The following is a 13,492-nucleotide window of genomic DNA, read 5'->3' on the forward strand; positions in this document are numbered from 1 at the left end:
TAGTCCTCTTAGCAATCACTCCAGCGACTCCCTCCCCATCTCCCAGATCTGTAGTTGGGTCTCACCCTCACACGCTCAGTCACACACACTGAGCATGTTCATTTGGGGTGTGTAGACTCCATTCATTTCCCAGTGAGTGTAAAGTCAAGCTATTCTTGTGCTTTGTAAGCAGAGATATGAAGCTGTGATCTTGTGGTTTTTTTAAAGCCAATTTTTCTTCTTACAGCTGGTCATTTTAGGGGTTGCCACAATGGATCATGTGCCTCCATCCCACCCTAGCAATCCACCTCTATCCCACCAACCTTTTGCATGCCATCCTTCACTACATTCATGATTTTTTTTGTGATCTTCCTCTTCTGCTGCTGCCTGGCAGCTCCATATTAATCATTCTTTGTCTAGTAAATCCAACATCATCCAACTTATGGAGCACACGCACTGATAACACTCAATATTACCCCTTTGATTTCTGTCTGTTTGATTTAAACTCACAATTCTGATACTCTCTTCAATTTCACAACACTGTTTGCATACTCTTCCTTGAAGATTATTCCTACTCCATTTCTCCTCCTATCTACACCATGGTAGAACATTTTAAATCCACCTCCAATACTCCTGGCATCACTTCCCTGCCATCTGGTCTCAAAATATATCTACCTTCCTTCTCTCTATCACATCAGCTAGCTCTCTCCTTTTACCAATCATATTCTGTACATTTAAAGTCCGTACTCTCACCTTCACACTCCTGCATTAACCTTTTGTTTCCATTGGAACCCTGTTGGACAAAAGCACCAGAGGTGGTCTTTGTTAACCCAGAACCTGACTGATTGGGTGTGGAAATCTTATTCTTGATAATCCGCATGTTTCATTTGGAAATGATTTTATGCCAGTTCCTGATACAACCGTACCATGTAACCGTCACAGTTTGGCTAGGTTTAGGCAACAAACCACATACTAATCTTTATTAAAAGGTTAGGTTTGGGTTAAAAATAAAACTTCAACTATGTTAACAATGTTTTACAAAGTCTTTCTGGCAGAAAACCTTTAAAACAAAAGTCTGGGTGAAGCTAACTATATGTAGGCAGAGTGTTGAAACGCCAAATCAAATGGCTCAGAAGAGCTAAAGGAGCACATATTAGCTATCAGCTAATAACACAATGCTTGCATAGGAATATAATAACAATTTTAATCACTACAGCTGGTTCACAGACGTCTTGTACAGGCTGTACCACACAGAGAGCCATTCATTTAGTCAGAGAATTCCTTTAAAATCCACCACTGTGTATACATGTTTGAGAGGTCCAGTTTGGCAAGTGGAATTAGTGGAGGCGATGCCTCGCAGGCAGCCGGCTACAGCTTTCTATGTGAGCACACTTGTCAATCAAAATAGTCTCACCACTAAATGTCAGCCTTAAAAAAGTTGAAACAGGTGAGATATAGAAAAATAAATAAAAAATCAACACCCTATACAGTTGGAACCAGCCTCATGTGGCCATTAGAGGAACTGCAAGTGTTGGCACTTGCTCTTTTTTTTTAGCCTTGGAGTTTGCCAATTGGTCAACGTATAAAACTGCTCTAGCTTACAAGATAGTGATGTAATTTGGAAATTCAAAGGAGACTCTATTTATAGTTTAAATAACCAGAACAAATCTGTCGTTTTTTGCTAATCAAAAAATTCTGACGATATGCATCATTGTCAGTTACACCCAGATATATTGCTTCCCTGACACAATAAGACATGTTAGTCTCGGTCTTTACACAAAGAAACCTTCACATGTCTCGTGTCATATATTTGCAGGTCTGCTGGGCAGCACCCGTTTCATCGGCTCTTCCCGAAACTACAGCACCCTGCTGTTGGAGGAGGAGGCCAGGCTGCTGTATGTGGGAGGCAGAGGAGCACTCTACGCTCTCAACACATCCAGCATCTCCACACCTGAAAACCTCACAGTGAGTGCCAAGTTGCTGAGAAACACATAATTGCTGATGTTAAGACAGAAAAGCCCATTTCACGAGTTTTTCTCCCATTCGAAGGAGGAGAAACTAACAATAGCCTTTTTGAGATTGAGCAAATCCCATTGTGTTCCACCAATTTTATGGCTATCGGATTAAATGCACCAGGCATTTATTCAAGGGTTACTGAAGTGAGTCAGAACTTAGTGACGCAGCCAGAAAATTAAGTCTGCTGTCCTTCTCTTTTCCTCCCCCTGTTTATCACACACATACACACACACATACTTTCTTCTCTCTATCTGTTACTTTCTTTTCTATCTATAGGGCTTTTTATTTATCTGTTTGCCTCTCTTTATTTATTTAGCTTACGGAGTCATCCTTATTACCCTCCCATTGTTTGCAGATTGATTGGGATGCTTCCCCTGAACAGAAGAAGCAGTGCCTAAACAAAGGCAGAGACAATCAGGTAAAAGGCTGCAGCTTTGTTTTCTTCTCGGAAAAATCTCCCATCTTTATTTATTAGGTTAATATTGGAGAGCACAAGTGCAACTGCTCCATTTTGTGATGCTTGTGACAGCAACGAAACATTCAATACTTCCAGTTGTTTTGTAATTTCGTTTCCCTGAAACCCTGAGACACTAAACTGGAGGTTGAGGATTTAAAATAAATGGCACTCATTCATTCATTATTTTTATAAATTAGACCATATACATTAAGTAGAGGTTTTCTCCATCTTTTATTTGTTGTAGAGCAAACAAAAAACAAGATGTCACTAGAAAGGTCTGAAACTTCTGATTGACTGGGATTTTCTTTTTTTGGCAAAACCATCTCAAAGAATAACAGCTTGTTACAAACAAGGTATGCAGGAGAGGATCAGAAGACCACAGCGGGTCCCATTCCTGTCAACTAAGAACAGGAAACTGAGGCTAGAATTCAGAATAGAAGATTGGAAGAATGTTACCTGGTCTGAAGAGCTACGTTTGAATGTCGCAGCAGAAATCGTGACTCATCAGCCATTGTTTAAATGCCAGAGCGTATCTGACTATTGTTGCTGACCATGTCCATCCCTGTATGACCACATGATATCCACCTTCTGATGGTTGCATCCAGCCATGAAATGGCATGTGACAAAGCTCTAATTATCTCATACTGGTTCCTTGAACAGGACGATGAGTTCAGTGTGCTCAAACTGGCCGTAACAGTCTCAATCCAATAGAGCACATTTGGGATGTGGTGGAACTGGAGATTCACATCATGGATGTGCAGCAAAAAATCTGCAGTGGCTGTGTGATGCTATCTCGTCAGTATGGACCAAAATCTCACAGAAATGTGTCCAGAACTTTGTTGAATCTGTGCCACAAAGGATTAAGATAGTTCTGGGGGGGGAAATGGGATCCAAACTGGTACTAGCAAGGTGAACCTGTGTGCTTTCCAGTTTGGGCTGCCTTAGCTGGTGAATTTTATTGAATATAGACAGATTAGCACCTACTCCATTTAAAACAGTCACATTTCAAAAAAAAAGTTGGCAATAGATTCTCATGATGACCAGTGACAGAGATCATCTGTATCTAATGAAAGAAAACATATCCCCATAAACCTTCAAAATAAGAGCTTCCTGTTTATGGAACCTATTACCATTAAATATATTACTGAGTGACTCTTACCACTTCCTTGCAAGCACTGTTTAAAATTTGTTAAAAAACCAACCAGACTTGTCATCATGCTTAGCTAGTGCATATTTGCCTTTCTTTTTTTCCAGTTTTGTCAGTTTGCCTCCTTTATGGCTTTTTCTTTGTTATCAATAATGTAATGAGAGTTTATGTAACTTCCTTTTGAACTGCCTGTGCTGTGTAATAGCATTAATGTCATCTGTATTGTATTTGATTTATTTTGCATGCTTCCTTCTCTGCTCTCTAAAGCTTTTCCTCCCTATCTTTGAAAGGTTATTCTTTTATGTTTTATTGTTTTTAACACCCGGGAAACAAATTTATTGACTGATTATTATGTATTGCCGCTGAGAAAAACAAGCAGATACACAACAAAAAACAAATCACTTCATTTTACTGTGTTCTCTGCAGACAGAGTGTTACAACCACATCCGCTTTCTGCAGCGATACAATGAGACTCACCTGTACGTCTGTGGAACGAACGCCTTCAGACCGCTCTGTGCTTATATCGTAAGAGATCCTGGGTTTTTTATGTCAAGTAAAATTGTGACAAGAATTGAAATGAAACAACTTATTATGTGTTCTCAATCTTTTTTTTTTTTTACAAGGATGCAGAGCGTTTCAGCTTCTCCTCAGGTTTTGAGGAAGGCAGAGACAGGTGTCCGTATGACCCAGCAAAGGGATTCACTGGCCTCATCATAGGTAAGTCCAAATGCAATTTCTTTTATTCCACAAACCATCCTGCATTATGTTTGTCCTTGGGGATCTTATTTGTAAAGGCCTCTGGGCAGTAAAGGTTTACTGTTCTCACACATTATGGTGGCATAGTGGTGCGGAGGTTAGCACATGTTTGGAAGGATGTTCTGAGTTTTAATCTGCTGCTCATCTGTGGAATTTACAATTAAATCAATGAAATATTGATTTCCCATCCTCACCCATCCATTGGTGTCCTGGCTCCACACTAAATTGGGTTATACATTGGTTTATCTGTCCCCATCTGCACTTGTGGACACCTGAGAATCACCTCAACTTAACTTGGAAGTGTTTGGACACAGAAAAAAAAATCACCAGCTGGAGGGAGAACGGATGTTCAAGCCCAGAACCATTTTGCTGTGAGGGGACAATGCAAACCTCTGTAACAGCATGTTGCTGATATGCATATACACAGCATATTACATAATTTTTTATATAACTTGAATACTTAGTAGAACTCTAAAATCTAAGAATGAATGCAGTTTCCTTCCAGCAGTTCTCTGTGCCTCCAGTCTTTTTCGTGATTTTTTGCCTCATAATCCTGTTGCTGTCCTCGTATTCATTTCCATTTATGACTTTTTGAAGTAGTTTCGGATTTGACATTTTGCTTGCCCTTTGCCAGAATGATTTGCTTTGCTGTCTCATCAACACATCAGCAAATGACCTTGACTTTTTGGATTAAAGCTTTGGAATCTGGACTTTCACAGTAATTTCCTGTATCCTGCATTTAGGTCCTCTTTCACAGTCTGTCACCTGATTCTGCACTTTAAAATCCATAAGAGAAGTTATGGAAAATATTTTATATTGTTTATCATGCTGATGTCATAGTTTTGAATGAAACTCAAATCCATTTTCAAATACTTTGTTAGAACTGTGCTACTGTGAGGTTATAATTAGGCCCAGCAGTGTTTTTAAAACTTCTAACGTCATCATACTAAGGGTCTGTGAAGACTCATCAAATCACAGTGGACCCAGAAGGGCAAGGGGAACTTGTGGGATTTGTTTCAAATGCAAGCAAGGTCACAATTACATGATTTTTACCAACTCAAACGGCTTAAGTCTTTAATTAGTTTTGCTGGAAATGTGAATGCTCCCTCATGTATAATTGCTTGACAACCATCATGAACATTTTTAAGGATTACAGCAAGCGTTAACTGTGCAAAAGTGCACCCTGATTTTTGGATTAGATCACACTTTTAGATGTAGCATAGATAATCAAACACTGTCTTTATTAGACAGTTTAAGCATACTAAATTTTGTCTAATTATCGTTACAAATACACAAGTCATAGGTCATACTGTTTCCATTTCCTCTGCAGTCCACTGAATGCTTTCATTTACATGTGATTAAACTTTGATATCTCAATATCTTTCTTTTTTAATCCATTTGCCACCAATTCATGCTTTTAATCTTTTAATTAGATGGTGAGATGTTCACAGCCTCTCAGTACGAGTTTCGCAGCTCTCCAGATATTCGCAGAAACTTTCCATTCCCCACACTCAGGACAGAGGAGGCGCCCACCCGGTGGCTTCTGGGTAAATATAATCATTCATATGTATGTACATAATAGCTGCTGTAAGACGCTAGTTCAAAAAGGATGGTGTCCTTTTTCCAAATATTTCAATTGGGTTTTAAATTGGATTTAACTAAAAGTAGTAGAAAGGCAATATACCAATTGTAATTGTATTGCTTCTTGTGTAGAATTTTTTTTCTCTGGATGGACAGAATAGACGAATAGATGTGATGATAATGTGACATAACTAGCATACAGCAGTATTGTATCTCATCTTCTTGTAACAGCACTTCAATCCATTTTAAACTACCTCACACCCAAACAAGATCTGATATTTTTTTGTAGATATATTTTTTTCTTTGCATAGTAGAGTTTGAACTTGCATTTGTGCATGCAGTGGCAGTTTATGTTCATGTTGTTGTCCCAGAGTCCAACAGACTTTTCTGACTGATATGGTTTTCCGCATATTCAGCTATATTCAGACATTTCACTTTATTTTTTGAGTCTTTTATTGATATTTTATAGTTTACTGATTCCAATATTCATTGCAGTTTCATATTGAGAAACATCATTTTTAAGCTATCAAACTATTTGCCGCATACATTACAGTCGAAACTTCTTCCTCATTTCTATTCTGAATGAGTCAGCCTCTTTTCCTGCTTTAAAAAAACTCCCATCAAGTTAGCAATGAATGTAATTAGTTGTATAATCGCAGTTGTGGCTTTAATTTTGTTTTTTTAGTATTGCATAACTTTTCTTCCTTTTAGTGTTCAAAAATAAAATAAACAATAACAACAATAAAACATTTTATTTATAGTTGCTTTCAAGACACTCAAGGACACCTTACAAGCAATTAAATTGCGAATTGTTTATTTATTATCTGCATTTCATACAGCATTCCTGTGTTTTGGGTAGTGGGGTTGCAGTTCCTCTTTCAGTAGAATATTAATAGACCAAACCTCATTGCTATGTTGCACATTTTTATTACATCAGATGTTTTTTTGTCATAAAAAAACAACAGATTCACTTGTAGAATAAAAATCACAAGGAAAAAAATTGCACCGCATTGCAGCTCTAACTGACTTGGTTGTGGTGGTTCAATCATACTTAAAGGCTCCATCTTTAGTTTCCAAGGAGACACTTTCTAGGCTGCTAATAGGTTTCTTTTTGGACATGTGGATGTGTGCGTGTGATGTGTTTGTGTTTGTGTGCACAGAGGCAAATTTCGTGGGCTCTGTGCTGCTGAAGGAGAGCATCAACAGCTCTATCGGTGATGATGACAAGATTTACTTCTTCTTCACTGAGAGAAGCCAGGAGCAGATTGCCTACCCGAGCCAGACCAAGGTGTCCAGGGTTGCCAGAGTATGCAAGGTCAGAAAGACCAGTTAACCCAAACACTGCTATCTATAATCGCATTAATGCTTTCACTGGGTTTGAAACGGCTTTACAAGTGCCTGCAAGGTCACAGAAAGAAAGGGTTGAAACAAGAGAGGGTAAAAGTTACCAATCATTCAAAGTGAAAAATGGTGGGATTATTGAATGGTTTTTGTCAGTTGCACAGAATGAATGTAAATGGATTTCAGAGGACGTTCTTGTTTCTCAATGAGCTGCCACGCTCCTCTCGCTGTAATATCAATGCTAAATCAGCCAGCAGTTGGTCGTCTCTAATCACAGTTTCTTCACTGACAGAGGTTCTCTCTCTGTGCCACTGTTGCCAGGCAAAGTACAAGTCCACAAACCTCCACCTCCAATGGCAAACCCTCCCCCTTACTTTATTGCCATATCCCCATCTTCAACTCCGCCTTCTCCTGCTCTTCTTCCTCTACTTCCCATCTCACCTCATTTCACTTGCTGTCAGCATTCCCAGTCTAGACAGCATGCCCAGCAACCATTCCTAGAGGTTACTCTTGCTCCTTTTCCTCCCGCTTGTCATTTATTTTAGCCATTCATGGGGGTATAATTACCATCACGGTGTGCTTTTGTAGGCATCAAAAGAGTAAGTCAATGACTCAGCTGTTGAAATGAAGCAGTTGTGTTTCACTCTTTGTGATCCTGTGAAAAGGATTTAAGTGAATGAATGAGAGAACACTAACAGGAAAACCTACTGAGCAGGAAATTTTTCAAAGATTTTGACATGGTGTGAATTCTCTGTTATGTACTTGTAGAGTTTTGTTTCCTTTTTTTAATATATCATTTACTAATGTTCATACTTTCATTATTATTTCTCTTTAGCTTTTTCTCTAAGTTGTGCTTCCTTGTCTCCTCTGTCCTACATCATCTTAGTTTCAATTCCTAAAATGCAACAGGAGGAGAGAGGACAGAAGGAAAGAAGTGGTTTGCCAGAAGAGCTGTACTTGAGGATGCACAGGTTTATAGAGGAATATGCTGGAAAATATACAGTATATAATCGCTGGAAGATGATATTATAAAATACAGCAGTAGTTTATTGTTTTGTTTGTGCATAACAAAAGAATTTATGGTGCAGCTGTGCCACACGTCTTTTTGACCTTGTGCTGCTGTTAGTTTTATAATAATGTTTCGAAGCTTATCTTGGGAAGATGTTATTGTGGACACTGACATGAATGCAATGTGGCTTCAAAGAGAAGACAAAAGCCAAAGTAATGTCTCTAAGGGGAATCCAAATTTTTAATCAAAAGAGGAAATAAGCAGCCAGTGAAACACACAATAGAGCACAGTACAACTATAAGGAACTCTGGAAAGCTTGATAAACAAGATTATTTGAGTGTACTACAGAGCAAGCTATGTTGAGCATAAAGTCAGAATTTTTTATGTCACAAAATTGGCTGTCTTTTTATGTGGTTAAATCACCATGGTAACATGTGCTGAACGCATAACCTGGTTGGGAGGAGGCTATGGTCAGTTTCAGCTTAAAATAGGTTTTCCGTGAATTTTTAAATTACATTTGTTAAACCTACTATAGATTCTCAGCTGGGTGAATAGAATAGAATAGAATAGAATAGAATAGAATAGAATAGAATAATCCTTTAATTGTCCCACAAGGGGAAATTTGGTTGTATCAGCAGCAAAAAACACACATATACAAAAAGAACAGGACACAGAAAACAAACAAAAACATGAATGTGTCATGTATGTCCAAGTTTTTAAGCAATATATTACTGACATCATGAGTTAAGTAAAAACTGTCGTACTTGACTCTACTCTGCTGTTAAGTCTGTTTTGCACTGCTGGAATAGCAGCGTTATTCTTTTGTCTTATTTCCATCAGTATTGCATTTTACTGTTACATCTTTTATGCTCCTTTGTGTTCTTTATAAACATTTATCACCATTTTATTATCAACGCTTTCATCTGATAACGTGTCTGATTGGTGTAGGTGTCACTCATGGGGATCATGTTGTGCTGAAGAGTCAATATGATGTGTGAAACGCTCCTTTTTATGTGAGCGTGCACAGAGCCAGGCAGAAAGCCCAGCTTAACACAGAATGTTGATAACTGCCATTGTCACACCCCTTATCCCTGACTGGGGTTTTAGGATTTGTCAAGCCTGCTAATACAAAGTAAGCATGGCTATGTTGAACTTCCTTCATGGTTCCCAGGCAAGTTGCAAAGGGGGGTGAGTGCTTAGCAGACTGGACTCAGAAGAGTGATTAGGGAATAAGTAACAGGGATGGAACATACATGCATTTAGGGTAAATGGCATTTATTTGACATTGATGTGTCAAGTTTTAATTGTGTGACAGCAATGGCACAGTTAATGGTGTAGAGAAAATGACTAATAGTGCTTAAAAGTGCCAATTTTTTAATTCATTTTTCATATAGGCTCATAGTCCACATTAAATTCCCTTAATAGAGAGTAATAAATGATCTGGCTCTCTGTGTGTTGGCCCTGTGATGGACTGGCATCACAGCGTCCGGGATGTATGCTGTTTCTCACACCATGAAAGCTGGGAAAAGTTCCAGCCCCCTTTGACTACTAAGTTAGATGAATGGTTGAAAAAATAGAGATAAATGGGTGGATGGGGGGGTGAGTGAATGATTACCGGTGTCCATGTAATTTTATTCATACAATACAAACAGCAGCAGCATGAGTTTGTTGCTTTTCAATTATGTATACAGTACACAGATAGTCTGGACACTATTTTCACTGTAAGAGTTCATTGAAAAAAAGCCTCATGTTTTGGATCTTTTAGTATGAAAAACAGGTTGCTAAAGGTTTATACACCCAGTATTGATTTTCACATCGCTGTCTGCTGTTGGTCTTTTCCCTAAGTGTCTCTGCTGCTTTGCTGAAAAAACACATCATTTTATTTCCATTAAAATGATTCTCAAGGACCTCTGTTGAGGATATTTCTCTCTCTTTTTGTCCTGTTTCCACTGGCATTGAATAATAAAGTTGTAAAATACCCCAATACCCCTGTGTTGCTGCAAGCTTTTGTCCCAAAAGCTCATTAAACAAATGCAGGGAGCTCATTTTTGAGCATTTCTTGCTCTCTTACTTTTCAAACCCATATACACACTCACTGTGTCTTGTCTTCATTCTCACAGCATTCGAAAGTAGTCATTTCTGGAAATAAGGTCTGGGCTCTTCCTCTCCCTTCACCAGCACTGTGGAGTTGTCAGAGCAGTCGAGTGTAATAACTCAGTCTGAACTAGGCCACGGCAGCACATGCAGATGTCGAGTGGTCCCCAGCTCAGCCCCCATGGCGGCCAGGCACCACGCTGGTTGATGGCAGATCCACAGATAGTGACGGCTCTGGCAGTAGCCCCTGGCCTGAAACCACTGACGACTTGCCATTTTTGAGTTGCCTAGCCGGTTGTCCTCTTCTGCTTCTCACTTCCCAGCCAGACAGCTTCTACTTCCTCGCCAGTCATGCCTACTTTAACAAAGAAGAGACATGATGACATGAAAACAAGACCATTGCAAAAAGCAGAAATAGGTGCCAGTTTGACATTATTTAACATTTTTCTTGCTATACATCTCCAGTAAAGAGAATGGTGCTGTAGTTTTAAGTTGTTGTTGTTGTTTTTCTCAGTTGTATTTTGAGAATACACTGCAGCACAGGCTCATCTAGGGTTAATTCCCCCTCTGGTATGCTTGGATTCTTCACTATTACTGCCTTAAATTTACCTCATGACAGCCCAGTGACCCTGACTGTGCGTTGATTGACAGAGACTGTAATCTGCCATTGCATCCCTTTAGCTCTTCCCACAGTAATAACCTGCTATCATCTCTGTAAGAAATGCTTATTTGTTGCTTTCAAGTCTCTACAGATTTCCTTCTGTCAAATGAATGAAATTTAAAGATTGGATTCATCTGTCTGCACTCCTTTTCGTCTCTTCTTTCATTCGTCTTGTGCCATAAATTGAATTGGTATTATTGACAGAACTGCTCCTAAGGTTTTAAGTGTATATCTTATGTTGATTTACTTTGGCTTTCTTGTGTGGGAGGCCAATGCAGGCAGAGGCTTTTGATGAACAACAGATGTCCCCTAAAGCCACAAATAAAGAAAGATGAGAACCTCTAATACAGACAAACAAAGAAAAAATTGAATCCATCTCTTTTTTCATCTTATCTAAATGAGGTGTGCCAAATTACTCTTTTAGGGAGAAAAATGTCTTACAGCCTTACCTCCCACTGCTTCTGAAATGCAATCAGAGAAATGTGCTACACTAGGGACACTGAGTTTGAATACCAACATTCAGCTCCTCCCTATATATTCATTATATCTGCATAATCTCAATTGGATCTAATCTTTTCTTATATAAATGCACTGTTTGTGCATCACCCGCATCATTAAAATCATTGTGTTGTTTATCTTTACATCAATTAATTCCACCTCTGTCTCCTCTCTCTGCAGACTGACTGGGGAGGCCAGAGGACTTTGCAGAGGAAGTGGACCTCGTTCCTCAAGGCTAGAATGGTGTGCTCAGTCCCAGAGTATGAGCTGCACCTCAATATCCTGCGTGACGTGTTCGTCCTGCAGGAGCGAGACGCTCGCAGCAGCATTTTTTATGGTATCTTTGGTCTGGAATGGTAAGAGCTGATTTTGACTCATTTATGCTCTACAAACATGTAGTTTGGGTTTTTTTTGCATGAAAGAATATTGTGATGTATTAGATCAAACTAGAAACTAGTGATTAAGATCATTAATTCATGTATGTATGCTTGTTTCTATAAAAAACAAAACATTTTTGTAATCTATAAATTAAAACTTCAAGTTATTATCAAATATCAACTTACAAACCCAAACATCTGAGAACATTTGTAGAATTCATGCAAAGATCCAAACTTTGAGAACAATTTTCAGAATATTTCTTGGTATAGCAAGAAGCATCAACTTCCTGAAAATAACTACTGAGAGCCAAACTCAAAGCCCTCAGCACCCATTGCATATGGGCAGCAAACAATTTTATGGCTTTGAACCATAGATGGATGTCTGAGAAGTGAAGTGACGAAGAGTGAAAAATGAATCTGCAAACTTTTTAATGGTTACCAAGGGCGCAGCTTCTCTAAGAAGTCTATGAGAAAATGTCCAGTCTTTGCTGTTAGTGTGGCCTCAGTAGACTGTTTTGTGAGAAGTCTACAGTCTCAGCTGCCCAATTCCAATCCATATTTTATGCAACATGGTATTTAATTGGTGCATTATGGTCCCAACATTACTGTAAACTAAAAAAAAGATCATCTGTCACTGTCTTTAGTTTTCTGTCAGATCTTGTATACACCTGGCAATAGCCAGAATATTTAACTTTTCTAATATTTGGTGTGACTGTGTCATTATATCTAATCAATGGTTGAGAAAAGGAACTTACTTAATTTTCCAGTATTTTTAAACCAAGCAAAAGTCTTGAACAAGAAATAGTTTCCCCAGCCTGTTTTTTTTTTGTGTGCGGGGCTGTCACTGACATGTATTAGCTTAATGAGGTACTGTAATTGAGCTGGTCAATAATGCACATAGTTACAACTTTTAATAATCACTCAGTGGGATAAGATGGTCAGATTTAAACATCCTTTGTTTAGGACCATTTCAGGAGCTTGAGTCCAGTGAGCTGAAGCTTTAAAAATAAGGTTAAATGTAATGGAATATAGTGCAGTGTGTGTAGGAGGGGATCCCATAAATCTGAATGCTTATCTGCATTTCTCCTCTTTGAACTCAGTCAAGTAGTTTTAAAGTGGAATGTGCAGCATGTGAAAACAGAATATATCTGCAGTCAAACACTGTTTGCTCAGTGGTTTTCCTTTTTTCAGATGGCTTAATTATACAAACTTTTTTGTTTTCTGTTTATTTTGTTGTTTCTGAGCTACTTAGGTTTTACATTTAAAAAAGGTTTTAATGAATAACCTGCCAGCCTCTGAGTATCACACTAATTTACAATTTAAACACTCATTTAAACATTCAGCTCTGAAAAAAAAAAAATCTATTTGGAAGCAGAAAGTGAACAGATGTGAGTGTATAAAACTTGGGACTGTGCCAGTGTGTCCGCCTGTGCTTGGATGGCCAAAACTGTGTGGACACTACACTCAATAATGACCGTTATCCTGTTACTATAAGAGGTAATGCAGCCTAGCCGAGGGCACAATCTCCTAATCAGACACAAGAGATTTAGTGAGGACCAGGACTCATGTCGTGGGA

At 38.7% G+C, this 13,492-nt stretch overlaps 1 protein-coding gene across 1 annotated transcript in view; it reads left to right on the plus strand.

Annotated features, from left to right (window-relative positions):
* The window catches only part of sema4gb (sema domain, immunoglobulin domain (Ig), transmembrane domain (TM) and short cytoplasmic domain, (semaphorin) 4Gb), a 51,612-nt gene that overhangs the window by 23,598 nt on the left and 14,522 nt on the right, over positions 1-13,492 (plus strand). The window contains exons 3-9 of the mRNA XM_080873231.1: positions 1,796-1,944; positions 2,351-2,413; positions 4,026-4,124; positions 4,223-4,316; positions 5,789-5,902; positions 7,097-7,251; positions 11,720-11,895. Of these exons, the coding sequence (XP_080729357.1) occupies positions 1,796-1,944; positions 2,351-2,413; positions 4,026-4,124; positions 4,223-4,316; positions 5,789-5,902; positions 7,097-7,251; positions 11,720-11,895 (850 nt within the window). The remainder of the gene's footprint in view (positions 1-1,795; positions 1,945-2,350; positions 2,414-4,025; positions 4,125-4,222; positions 4,317-5,788; positions 5,903-7,096; positions 7,252-11,719; positions 11,896-13,492) is intronic.

This window comes from Rhamphochromis sp. 'chilingali', assembly GCF_963969265.1.
Source record: "Rhamphochromis sp. 'chilingali' genome assembly, chromosome: 22".
Lineage (NCBI taxonomy): Eukaryota > Metazoa > Chordata > Actinopteri > Cichliformes > Cichlidae > Rhamphochromis > Rhamphochromis sp. 'chilingali'.